Source organism: Elgaria multicarinata, chromosome 11 (assembly GCF_023053635.1).
Source record: "Elgaria multicarinata webbii isolate HBS135686 ecotype San Diego chromosome 11, rElgMul1.1.pri, whole genome shotgun sequence".
NCBI classification, from domain to species: Eukaryota; Metazoa; Chordata; class Lepidosauria; order Squamata; family Anguidae; genus Elgaria; species Elgaria multicarinata.
The window spans coordinates 43,855,907-43,868,646 of record NC_086181.1 but is presented as its reverse complement, the minus strand read 5'-3'; the positions used below and the strand labels follow the sequence as shown (position 1 = coordinate 43,868,646).

Sequence of the window (12,740 nt, the reverse complement as noted above, 5' to 3'; positions counted from 1 at the left end):
GTGGAGTTTGGAAGTGATTCTCAAAGAAGAGGGGAATGCACTTTGTGCATGCTCTGAAGCACTCTTTTTAATGATTACTTTACATCTTGCCAGGTTGGAACCCCTGCAATGGGGAGTGAACTACAGTCCAGTGGTAGAAGCACCTTCTCTTTTGCATGCAGAAGGCCTGACTCAGTATAAGGTCGTTATGATATGTTCCAAACTGCTTCAAGGGCTCAATCTTGGCTCAAATTAAGCTGGCTGGCAGCCTCCAAGATATGCAGATGCAGAGGGCATCCAGGGACAAGAGTTTCTGGCCATGTATCTCACCGCCCGTGAATTCTTGGCTTCCTTCATGAGTTCCCGGGCGTACAGCACCTCCTCCTGAACAGTATCGGCAGAGCAGGAGCGCAGCACTCGCACTTCTTCCTGGACTCTCACGCACAATCGACTCATCATCTAGGGAAGGGTAGGATGCAAGGCCATTAACTCACACACTACCAAAGATGCCAAGTGCCAGACTTCCTTGCCCCAGGCTGGCCAATCAGCAACCCCTGCAGTGGAAGGTTGCTCATCCCACCCTGAACTCTGATGTTCCCCAGGCAAGCCAATCAGCAACCCCTGCAGTGGAAGGTTGCTCATCCCATCCTGAACTCTGATGTTCCCCAGGCCAGCCAATCAGCAACCCCAGCAGTGGAAGGTTGCTCATCCCACCCAGAACTCTGATGTTCCCCAGGCAAGCCAATCAGCAACCCCAGCAGTGGAAGGTTGCTCATCCCACCCCGAACTCTGATGTTCCCCAGGCCAGCCAATCAGCAACCCCAGCAGTGAAAGGTTGCTCATCCCACCCCGAACTCTGATGTTCCCCAGGCAAGCCAATCAGCAACCCCAGCAGTGGAAGGTTGCTCATCCCACCCCGAACTCTGATGTTCCCCAGGCCAGCCAATCAGCAACCCCAGCAGTGGAAGGTTGCTCATCCCACCCTGAACTCTGATGTTCCCCAGGCAGGCCCATCAGCAACCCTAGCAGTGGAAGGTTGCTCATCCCACCCCGAACTCTGATGTTCCCCAGGCCAGCCAATCAGCAACCCCAGCAGTGGAAGGTTGCTCATCCCACCCTGAACTCTGATGTTCCCCAGGCAGGCCCATCAGCAACCCTAGCAGTGGAAGGTTGCTCATCCCACACCGAACTCTGATGTTCCCCAGGCAGGCCAATCAGCAACCCCTGCAGTGGAAGGTTGTTCATCCCACCCAGAACTCTGTGATGTTCCATATCACAGAGTCCCATGGCATCAAGAAGGGTGGATGGGTGGGGGTCGTACAGGGAGATGGGAACGTTTACTTGCTCGGCGCTATTGGTGACAATTCCTTGGTGGAGGCGGAAGGCTTGTTCCTGGGGGAACTTCTGCGAGTGGTTGTTCCTGAGGAGACACCACTGGATCTGAGGTGGAGAAGGAGGGAAAAGAGACAGGGGAAAGTGACAGCAAAACCGTGGTTGGCGGCGCTCCTGCATGCTGGGAGAGGGAGGTTGTAGGCGATTGGGACAGGACTCACCTTCTGCCACACCTCGTCCGTCCGCTCGGGGGCGCTGCGGTAGGCTGCAGTGATGTCACTCATGGGGAAGGTCATGAATTTGAGGGTGTAGTTGCTGCAGAAGAAGAAGGGGGAGTGAGAGGCCAGAGGGCCACCCCAGAACAGCCACCACCACCACCCACGACTTTGAGGGCCCAAATGACTCATGCAAAGACATCCATCAGCAGCTGGCAGTTCCAGCAAGGGCAACTGCAAGCAGAGAAGGGGACAGACTCAGGAGTCCGTAACCCTTTCCTCACCAGCCGTTTCCCCTATCTAAATTCCCCCTCAAGGGGCTTTTCTCCACACACAGGGTTTTAAATGTGAGCTTGCCCCTACACTGAGCAGGAGGGGGTGCGATTTAAGACAAACTCCTCCCTCTCCACTCCAAACAATGGTGTGAGAACGTGGCCTCTGGCACATGAAAACAAAAAATGGCGGACGTGACCTTTCTGTGATTGTTAGGGTGAGCTCATTCAGCATAACGAGAAGGATCTTAGAATTGTTGTAGATCACAAGCTGAATATGAGCCAACAGTGCGATATGGCTGCAAGAAAGGCCAATGCTATTTTGGGCTGCATTAATAGAAGTATAGCTTCCAAATCACGTGATCCGGCCCTGGTTAGGCCTCATCTAGAGTATTGTGTCCAGTTCTGGGCTCCACAATTCAAGAAGGACGCAGACAAGCTGGAGCATGTTCAGAGGAGGGCAACCAGGGTGATCAGGGGTCTGGAAACAAAGCCCTATGAAGAGAGACTGAAAGAACTGGGCATGTTTAGCCTGGAGAAGAGAAGAGTGAGGGGAGACATGATAGCACTCTTCAAATACTTGAAAGGTTGTCACACAGAGGAGGGCCAGGATCTCTTCTCGATCCTCCCAGAGTGCAGGACACGGAATAATGGGCTCAAGTTACAAGAAGTCAGATTCCAGCTGGACATCAGGAAAAAGTTCCTGACTGTTAGAGCAGTATGACAATAGAACCAGTTACCTAGGGAGGTTGTGGGCTCTCCCACACTAGAGGCCTTCAAGAGGTAGCTGGACAACCATCTGTCAGGGATGCTTTAGGGTGGATTCCTGCATTGAGCAGGGAGTTGGACTCGATGGCCTTGTAGGCCCCTTCCAATTCTACTATTCTATGATTCTATGATCAATTCATTTGTGTTTTAAGTTAGGCTTTCATGGAGATGTTGTTTTCAAGCTGCCTCTGTTGTTGTTAATGTCCCAACGATCACTTTGGGGCAGAAAGGTGGGATGTGCATTTCACAAATAAATAAGTCACTCACTTCTCCAAGGCCCGGGCAATGTCCTGGAAGCCTTGTGCTGTGGTATTGTTCCTGTCCCAGGAAATACTCCTGGAAAGCAGAAAGAGGAGTCGATTGTCATCCTTTCTCAGGTTACAACCATGAAATTCTTACAAGCATCAGCAAAAGAGCTCCTTCTTTCCTTTGCTGTGTCAGACAGTAGTGCTATGGAAATCATCCTCCGTTACATGGTAAGCCTGTTTGAAACTAAGCTGGGTTCACACAACACGCTAACCCACACTCTGTGGTTGATTGTGGGTTGTTTGTTGAACCGTGGGTTGTTTGTTGAACCGTGGGTTAGTGTGTTGTCCAAACCCAGGACATTTTTCCACAGTGTGATTTATTAACTGTGCAATGTGGCTTATTTTTTCTCGAACAAGCCACCATGAGAACCCATGGTTTGTTGTTGAGTTGTTCAGCGTGGCTAAGAAGCCACAATGCATGGTTAATGAGCCACCCTATGGAAAAAATGTCCTGGGTTTGGACAACATGCTAACCCACGGTACAACAAACAACTCACGCTCAACCACTGTATGTGGGTTAGCGTGTTGTGTGAACGTAGGCTAAATCATATTCAGGAAAGCTCCCCCCTGAATTCTAGGGGCTGAGAAAAACAGCGAAAGAAAGCAACTCCACCCCGCCACACCAGTTTCCCCACCTCAGCGTGCTGTTGATCTGCAAGGCTTTGGACAGCATCTTGGCCCCGATGTCTTCCATGCAGTTCCCACTCAGGTCCACTTTGGTCAAGCACGTGTTGCTGCCCAGGGCGTTGATGAGGATGCTGGCGCGGGTTTTTAGCCGGGAATCAGCAACTGAGAAGGTCTGCAGGGACTTTGCGGAAGGGGGGGGGGGTTCAAGTAGGGGGAAAAAAGGGTTTGAGCAGGGATTTCACATCCTCCGTAAAGCCCCTCCCCCAACCCACTTTGGCCAACTTGCACTGCTCTTTGGGCCATACGGCAAGCTCGCTTCTCAGTATTCTTCCCCCTCCTTGCTCCCCCAAGCGCACTAAGCATCCATGAGGAGGAAAATGGCTATGAATTCCCAGACTGCTTAGGAATGTCAGAAGAGCCATCGTGGATCAGCCCAAGGGTCCATCCCCTCCAGCATTCTGTCCAAACAGCTGCCCACGGGAAAGCCACAAGCAGGACAGGAGTGCAACAGCACCCTCCCGCCCATGTTCCCCAGCAACTGGCATTAAACTTTCTTCCCCCATGAATTTGGAGGCTGTCAATGGCTACTAGTCCTGATGCTTATGTGAAACCTCCAGTATCCAAGGTAGTTAGCCTGTGTGCACCAGTTTCTGGGGAACATGGGGTGGACTCATGTACTGTTGCCCTCATGTTCTGCTTGTGGGACCCTGGCTGACAGCGGGTTGGCCCCTGTGTGAACAGAGTGCTGGACTAGACGGACCCTCGGTCTGATCCAGCATGGCACTTCTGATGTTCTTATGTCCAGTCCCCTTTCAAAGCCATCCAAGTTGGTGGCCACCACTACATCTTGTGGTAGTGAGTTCCATAGTTTAACTCTGCGTTGTGTGAAGATGTCCTTCATGGGATGAGCCCACTGGATTCTCGTATTGTGAACGTAAGAACATAGTAAGAGCCCTGATGCTGGATCAGACCGGGGGACCATCTAGTCCAGCACTTCCGTCCGGTCGCCTTTTAAAGCCTTCTAAGTTGGTGGCCACCACTACTTCTTGTGGTAGGGAGTTCCATAGTTTAACTCTGCGCTGTGTGAAGACGTCCTTCCTTTCGTCTGACCTGAATCTCCCATCATTCAGCTTCAGGGGATGAGCCCACTGGATTCTAGCATCGTGAACGTGAGAACATCAGAAGTGCCCTGCTGGATCAGACCGAGGGTCCATCCAGTCCAGCACTCTGTCCACACAGTGGACAACCAGCTGTCGACCAGGGACCCACAAGCAAGACATGAGTGCAACAGCACCCTCCCGCCCATGTTCCCCAGCAACTGGGGCACACAGGCTTACTGCCTCTCCCTACTCACTTTCCCTGCACCGTGCACAATTTTGTACACTTCTATCATTCTCTTTTCGCTTCACTTTTTAAAATCCTTTTACCTGTTTGGTGTCAGGTGAAAACCTTCTTATTCCCCAGGCATTTTAAGTGTCCAGTTTCTGCTGTTTTAAACCTGTTACTGTCTTTTAAATCTTTGTACTGCTGCTAGGTTCTATTTTGGGGTTTTAATCTTTATTTGATACTATAGTTTTAAACTTCTATATTGTATTTTATTGCTTTGCATTTGGTGGCATTAATTGTGCTGTGAACCACCCAGAGAGCTTCGGCTATTGGGCGGTACAAAAATGTGATAGATAGATCCATAAATAAATAAATACCTGCCTTCCCAGGTGAAGAGTCTCCACCTGAAACAGGCCTTCTTCTGCCATCTGTTCCCAATGGGATATTTCCCCCCAGTGCAAATAGGAGATGCAAGGAGTGCTGATTTGGATCAGTACCACGGGCGGGGAGGGGGGATCCTCTACCACTGGAGGGCCCTCCCGCCTCTGGCCTGTTTGGCCATCGGCACCCAGTTTGTAACTCCCACCACCATCCAGCCTCTTCTTCAGCCTCTATATCCCGCAAATGTCTGTCTCAGACAGCACAGAACTTACACATTCTTCCTCCTGTATAAGCTGCACCATCTTCTGAAGAATTTCCTCCAAGGTTCTGGGAAGCAAGAGCAACGGAACGGTCACGTCAAGGAACAGGACAAGAGTGTCACAGGAACCAGTAGAGGAGCCTGGCTTTGATGTCAGTGGAGTACTGAATCCACTCTGGGTTTCAGCCAGAACCAGTCAGAACTCTTTGAACCTTGGATAGCAGCTTTAGAATTCTGACTGAAACCCGGAGCGAATTCACCACCCCACTGACATCAGAGCCACCAGCCTCCACTGGTCAAGCAGCTAGACAAAAATCTGGGTGGTCTCTGGGTGCCTCCAGATGAGGCTTTTATTGCGCAATCGCCCTGCCCCTTTCACAAAATGTCCAGACATCATCGCCTTCCATTTATGACCTTCCCATGTTTTCCCATCGTTCCAGCTTTTTTTTTTCCTACCACAGAAATTCTATTGGGAAATTCTATTGGGAAGGAAAAGATGGCATAGTAATTGCACTTTTGATTGGTAGCGATAGGAGCTGTCCATCTGGAAGCACCGTCTCTTAAAGAATTGTGGGAGGCTGACTAAGTCAAGTCCCACCTCACGGCGAAACTATACAGACCTTTTTTTACACGAGACATTTATTGTGTGCTCATCGTGGTTGTTTACAGTTTCTTTAGATGACCGTGCCCCTCCTGTTTTGCTTCTGTTTTTAAAGAGTACTTTCCATGAGTTGTTTTTTTTTTAGAGCAGGGAAAACATGGTATTTTGTAAAAGCAAAAGAAAACACTTTTCCCATTTGTGTATTTGCACTATTTGTCCATACCACAGTGCCACCTAGAGGTAGGTAGCGGAAAAGCAGGAAAGGAAACATTCCTTGTGTAATGCTTCGATCCTAATTCTGTGCTGAAACCGAATGTAGATACAGCAAATTGACAGCGCTGTGTAGAAAATCTCATAATGGCATGATACCCACTGCCTCAGCACTGGATGGTTCTAGACCAGTGGTTCCCAACCGCCCCCTTGGTTCCACAAACTCATGCCCAGTGCCATCTGCACACAGCCCCTTTAAATGGGAAGCACCCGCTGCAGGCTTGCTGAGGGAGGGAGGGAAAAGAGAGCGAACACCTCTGTTTTGCAGCCAGCGTGGCGGGGCACACCAAGCAGGGTATGTCTCTTCATTAGCGTTTTGGTGCTTTTGAAAAATTTCAATTCACCGTTAAAAGGACTCTTCTTAAACGGTATTAATACATGTGTGGATACTTCCCCTATATGGCTTGGGACCAAACTACCTTCTCCCATAAAAATGACCCTGGGTCTTAAGACCTTCTGGAGAGGCGCTTCTCGGAAAAGACCACCTCAAGAGCCCCCCTGCCAGCCACCCCTTTGCCTCTTAGCGCCCCCTTATGCAATCCCACCGCCCCCAAGGGGGCAGTACCGCCCACTTTGGGAACCACTGTTCTAGACCATGCAACGTAGGGATGGTGCCAACCCACCGGGATTTGACATTGAAATTCTTGCCCAACCAGAGGTGTTTCAGCGACTTGTTCTTGCTGAGTGCCGGGACGAGGGTGAGCAAGTCTGCATCGAAGCCTGGGGGAAAGGAGAAGAGCAGAATAGAGTCGGGAAGCGAATGCCGGGGCCAGGCCTGAGCAACGGCTGGGGAAAACACACGGACTCACCGTTGTCGGAAAGGTCTAGGCTGCTCAAGGCGCTGATTCCAGACAACTGCTCTTGAAGCACCTGAGCCCCCGGGGAGCGCAGCTAAGAGGGAAGGAAGGGAAAAGACTGAATGAGTGACTCAGAGGAAATGAGCAACGTGAAGTGGGTAAGTGACTCTAACAGCCGGACGCTGAAATGCTTCGAAAGGAATCGGGGAACTTTCAGACAAGGCTTTTAATGTGCAATAGCCCTGCCCTATTAATGGACAACATTGCATCTTTCAGAGAGCGCTGCATCTTCCATTTAACCCTCCTGTGCTCCCCCGCCGTTTCTTCCGTCTTCTTTCTTACCAGAAAAAAAAATGTTAAAGAAGAGAAGACAGAGCCGCAGCAAAACGCATTTTGCTTGGTAGCATTAGAAAACTTCTCTCTGGAGGCACCTGTCACGACACGCTCACCTTGGGACTCCGTTTTACTTTTCTCTTTAAAGGATCCCAACCATGAAAGCAGTCGGTATACGGCTGCCCACTCTGTGGATTATTTTTCCTTTCTGTGACCACCCCTGGGCATCACCTTTTACTCTCTCACCGGTTCTGTGATTCTCTGACCCCTTTTTGGTCCCACGGCAACCATCTTGGCACTTCGTGCACCTTCTATTCACCTTCCACTTTACCGCTGCCACCATATAAATCAGGTACTTAAAGAATCCAATCCAGGGTGAAACAAAATAACTTTTATTTAACAAGTAAGTTCATGCATTTTATCAAGCTTATGGTTTCATTTGTTTCAGTACTTAGTTGTTACAATAAAGATGTCTTGTATCCTTGTTTACTCTACCCTCTAAATTCCTAATCTTACTTCTCCTGCTCCCTCTTATACCCAAACCAGTAAAATGCAGACCCTACGCTAATCTATCCTCTACAGCAGACTAACCCCGATTCTCTCCAACTCTCTCCAACTACGAGAGAGACTGGAGCAGGCAGGGACCATCAGAGCCTGCTTCAGTTGGACTCACACACCCCACAGGGCTAACATCTTCACATTGTGGGGAAGAAGGAGCTGTTGGTTTGCCCCTCCATTGGGAGATGAGAGGACGGAGCAGGGCCTTCTCACCAGCCTAAACAGTCTCCGTAATTTCTTTTTATTTTCTCCCTCTTCCCTCCCCATCCACTTTTCCTTGTGTGTCATGTCTTTTTTTAGAATGTAAGCCTGAAGCTAGGGACTGTCTTCTTTATTGATACATTGTCAGCCTTTTGGCTGAGGTGCGGGATAAAAATACTCTAAATAAATAAATAATACTAACTACCAACTGACTTTAATTGTCATTCCCCCTCACACACTCAAATCCAACAGCCAATCAGCATTCCCTCTAACATTCCATTCTCTCACTCCCCCTCCCAAAAGAATTAACTACTTACCAGCCTTATAATATGAAGTCGAAACAGCATTTACATAACAGATAAATGGCATAAAATAGTGGAACATCACAGCACCTCCAACCCCTCTTCTGTGATAAGGTGAGTATGAGGAGAAGGGGAAGGCCACATCCTGTCCAATCCCCAGCACTTTTAATGGGCACCTACCTATGTGAAGTCATCATCCTATTGTTGTTCTCCTGCATTTCTCTTATGCGTCTTCCTTTTCTTTTGAGAGCTCAGAAAATCTGACTTTTTGTGTGTGCAAGGAACAGCTGCACATTTTCCACAGGTGTACATTGGGTAACACAGCATGAAGCTAAAATACCCTATTTCTTCAATTCTAAGACGCACTTTCCCACCCCATATAAACATCTCTAAAAATGGGGTGCGTTTTAGAATTGCGGGTGTGCCTTAAGGTTTTTTTTTCTGTTGGTGGTACTAAAATTAGTGTGCGTCTTACAATCGAAGAAATACGGTATGCTGTTACTTTTGGTATTTTTGGCTTTTTGGTGCACCTTCTTTTGCTAGGGTGACCCTATGGAAAGGAGGACAGGGCTCCTGTATCTTTAACAGTTTTATAGAAAAGGGAATTTCAGCAGGTGTCATTCGTATGCATGCAGCACCTGATGAAATTCTCTCCTCATCACAACAGTTAAAGCTGCAGGAGCCCTGCCCTCTTGACCAGATAGAGCTCCTCTTTTGTCAGTTTGAAAAGGTATGCTTTTGACATCATGTGGGGATTTTTTTGGTGGGGGGGGGGGGGCATTGTGAGGCGTGGTTTCATGCCTCTTCATTTTGTCACACCTACATTATCGCCTTTTTCGCCAGCTCCATTTTAGCAGCATTTTTATTTTTAACCTTTAACTTTTGTAAACCACCCAGAGAGCTTCGGCTATGGGGTGGTATATAAATGTAATAAATAATAATAATAATAATAATAATAATAATAATAATAATCCATTTTTAAAATTTGCACCAAAATGGCCTTTTAACTACATTTTTTAAAAAAGAATTCAAATATCAGTGCAAAAGCACTTAAACAAGAAAGTGTTTTAGTGCAAATTTTAAAAACTGATTTTAAAAACGCACAACTAAAACGGCATGTTCAGGGTGCATAGTTAGTGTCACATCCACTCAGCTAAGTTACACCCTCTAGTTTGCAGGGTGTAACTTGGTGTGGAAAGTCAGTTGTAATTGCAGACGCAGCTGAAAGCAGAAGAACCGACATTCAGAAAACATCTGTTAAAAGGCAGGATATATGCTCCTCCTGGACAATTCCAGACACCTACAGAAATACGAAGGCAGGTAGATGGATGGAGGTAGCTAGTGTGGTGTCGTGGTTAGAGTGTTGGACTGGTGGCGACAAGAGAGAGGGCCTTCTCTGTGGTGGCCCCCCAACTGTGGAACAATCTCCCTGACGAGGCCCACCTGACGCCGACATTGTCATCTTTTCGGCGCCAGGTCAAGACTTTTCTCTTCTCCCAGGCATTTAGCAATATGTAACGACCCTGGGTCTGTTTTTTGGCATATCATTTTTAAAGTTGTTATAGTGGTTTTAAATGTATGTGTATTTTGCTTGTTTTTGTGGTTTTTAATCTTTGTATAGTGTTTTTAAGTGTTTTATCTTATGAGAACCACCCAGAGAACTTCGGCTATGGAGCGGTATACAAATGCAATAAATAATAATAATAATAATAATAATAATAATAATAATAATAATAATAATAATTTTGGAGATCTAGGTTCAAGTCCCCATTCAGCTATGAAGCTCACTGGATGGCTTTGGGCCTGTCTCAGGCTTTCAGCCTAACCTGCCTTATGGGGCTGTTGTGAGGATGAAGTAGAGAGGGACAGCATTTATGATGTGCCTTTGGTTCCTGGGAAGAAAAAGTGGGCTACAAATGTAAAATAATACATAAAACAAACAAGATTTTTACGCAATGGGACCACACCATTAACTATTCATTATTACCTCACAGCCACTCAAGTCCAAGTGGAGCTCGCTGAGGTGAGTGTTGGCCGACAGACCTTGGAAAAGAGACCTGAGGGAAGAATGTAAAAACACAGTCTTGTTTATAACTTGTTTGATTTTATCCTATGAGCCTCCCTCATAGGTCATTTTTCTTTTGATATAGGGCAGCCTGTAAATACTAAAAGTAAAACAAAATGAAAACACGTCCAATGAGGGAGTGACAGATGGAGTCACACAGGACTTCCCTGGCATTTAAAATTCTGTAAGTGTCACAGCTGGCTCACCTTCCAAAAGGAGCCTGCTCTTATTCTTAAAATAGCTGCCATTGTGCACACACTCCTAAAACAGATTCCTTCCTTAAACACGCACAAAAAAAGGGAACATATTTTTCTTTCCTCAGGAACAGGCCTGAGCAGAGCCAATGAAGACAAAACTACCACACAGTTTGAGATCTGTCATGGTGGCTCCTCTCAAAGAGTGGTAGTTTTTAAAATATACTATATATATATACACACACATAGTTTCCCAAGCGTGCTAGCCCACCTAGGGCTCCCAGAGCACAGACCACCAGAGCAGTTGGTCCACTGTTTCCTTAAGTCCACCACTAAGGTAGGGTGACCCTATGGAAAGGAGGACCAGGCTCCTGTATCTTAAAGTTGTATAAAAAAAGGGAATTTCAGCAGGTGTCATTTGTATGCATGCAGCACCTGGTGAAATTCCCTCTTCACGACTGGCCACAGAAGTTAAAGAACCATGGCAAAAGGAAAAGGTCACAATTATTCCGTTAGTCACATCAGTCACTGGCATCACATCAAAAAACTATAAAGAAAACCTTCTGAAACTGGGACCACCAAAATACATCCACAACAACATCCGGAAAGCAGACATAATTAAAACTTGCTCAACTGTCAGGAAATTCCTGAATCTGTAAAAGACAGCAAGACTTGGCAAAGCCTGTCATGGCCTTCTAGAAAAACCACCATGAGCGAGAAAGAGAATATTATTATTATTATTATTATTATTATTATTATTATTATTATTATTATTATTATTATAATACCCTGCCCCACCCTGCGAGCTTCTGGGCTACCAGATACTTTGCAGTCCTAGAGAGGGGCTAGTTGACTAAACCTCTAGGGCCAGTTCTACACCAAGCAGGATATAGCACTATGAAAGCGGTATGGAAGTGGTATGAAAGCAGAATATGGAACGTGTCTTATGGGCCCCAACAGTTGTCAGTGCACTCTGATACCGCTATAAAGCAGTAGTGCGGCTCCTGCCTCTTATATACTGCTTTCATACCGCTTTCATAGTGCTATATCCTGCTTGGTGTAGATCTAGCCTAGTTGTCACATCCGTGTGGTCTCTCGGCGGTGCCCTCGCTCCTCACCTTAACGCTTCCACGGGCATCCTGATGCCGGACAAGTTTACGTAGCTGAGGGAGTAGGCACTGCAGAAAAACTGCTTCACGGAGGGCTGCAGCGCCTTTCCTTTCCTGCCGAAGGAAACAAACAAATAAAACACCATTTTTCCCCCTCCCTGGAACAGGTGATTTTTGCCTGACAGACAACACAATAAACCGTTGCCTATTTAACCAACGGTTCACTACTTAAACCACCGTTGGTTAGCATGTTGACTTGGCTGCAGGGCCTCTCAGTAGGAGGGTGCTGAGGTGGAAAGACGAAAGAAGCCAATTCCTTACCGGTGGGAGAAGGTGTTTCGTGCGAGGTTGAGGTAGCTAAGCCGTGGGCAACAGCCATGCAACAGCGCCCCGAAGAGCTATAGGGACAGACAGACAGACCCACACCAAGGAGTGAACGTGTGCTAAAGCGTAGGCTGCCGCCAACTCCCCCATGTTGCCGCCCTCCCCCCCCACAATGCAATGCGCTTCCCGCGGCACGGCACACTGCTGAGCGCACGGCTCTCTTAAAACCTTACTGCATCGACTGCACAGTCTGTGGAGGACAAGTCCAGATGCACCAGGGCGTTTGGCTGGGCCAGGAACGAGTAGAAACCCTGCAGGGGCGGAAAGAAGAAGGAAAGGGGGGTAAACATAGGAGCCGTGTATGAAACGGCAATGACACCAGACCTAGAGAGGAGGGCATTTCAGTCTCTTTCGAGAAGGCCTTGGCATCGCTGACCTTGAGTTAAGTCGCGCTGTTAATGATCTGCTTGCATGGAATCGTAAACACTTCAAGCTCTCCCTTCTTCTGAAACGAACGGG

At 47.7% G+C, this 12,740-nt stretch overlaps 2 protein-coding genes across 2 annotated transcripts in view; one reads left to right on the top strand and one right to left on the bottom strand.

Annotated features, from left to right (window-relative positions):
- Window positions 1–12,740, top strand: part of LOC134406446 (dehydrogenase/reductase SDR family member 4-like) — a 104,675-nt gene that overhangs the window by 23,787 nt on the left and 68,148 nt on the right. The window lies entirely within an intron of this gene.
- CARMIL3 (capping protein regulator and myosin 1 linker 3) overlaps window positions 1–12,740 on the bottom strand; it is a 67,936-nt gene that overhangs the window by 12,462 nt on the left and 42,734 nt on the right. Inside the window, exons 14-25 of the mRNA XM_063137868.1 lie at window positions 12,455–12,532; window positions 12,219–12,295; window positions 11,907–12,011; window positions 10,517–10,586; window positions 7,148–7,229; window positions 6,962–7,058; window positions 5,481–5,535; window positions 3,510–3,682; window positions 2,834–2,902; window positions 1,533–1,626; window positions 1,321–1,419; window positions 310–438 (exon numbers count right to left, since the gene is read on the bottom strand). Coding sequence (XP_062993938.1) covers window positions 310–438; window positions 1,321–1,419; window positions 1,533–1,626; window positions 2,834–2,902; window positions 3,510–3,682; window positions 5,481–5,535; window positions 6,962–7,058; window positions 7,148–7,229; window positions 10,517–10,586; window positions 11,907–12,011; window positions 12,219–12,295; window positions 12,455–12,532 — 1,128 coding nt within the window. The remainder of the gene's footprint in view (window positions 1–309; window positions 439–1,320; window positions 1,420–1,532; window positions 1,627–2,833; window positions 2,903–3,509; window positions 3,683–5,480; window positions 5,536–6,961; window positions 7,059–7,147; window positions 7,230–10,516; window positions 10,587–11,906; window positions 12,012–12,218; window positions 12,296–12,454; window positions 12,533–12,740) is intronic.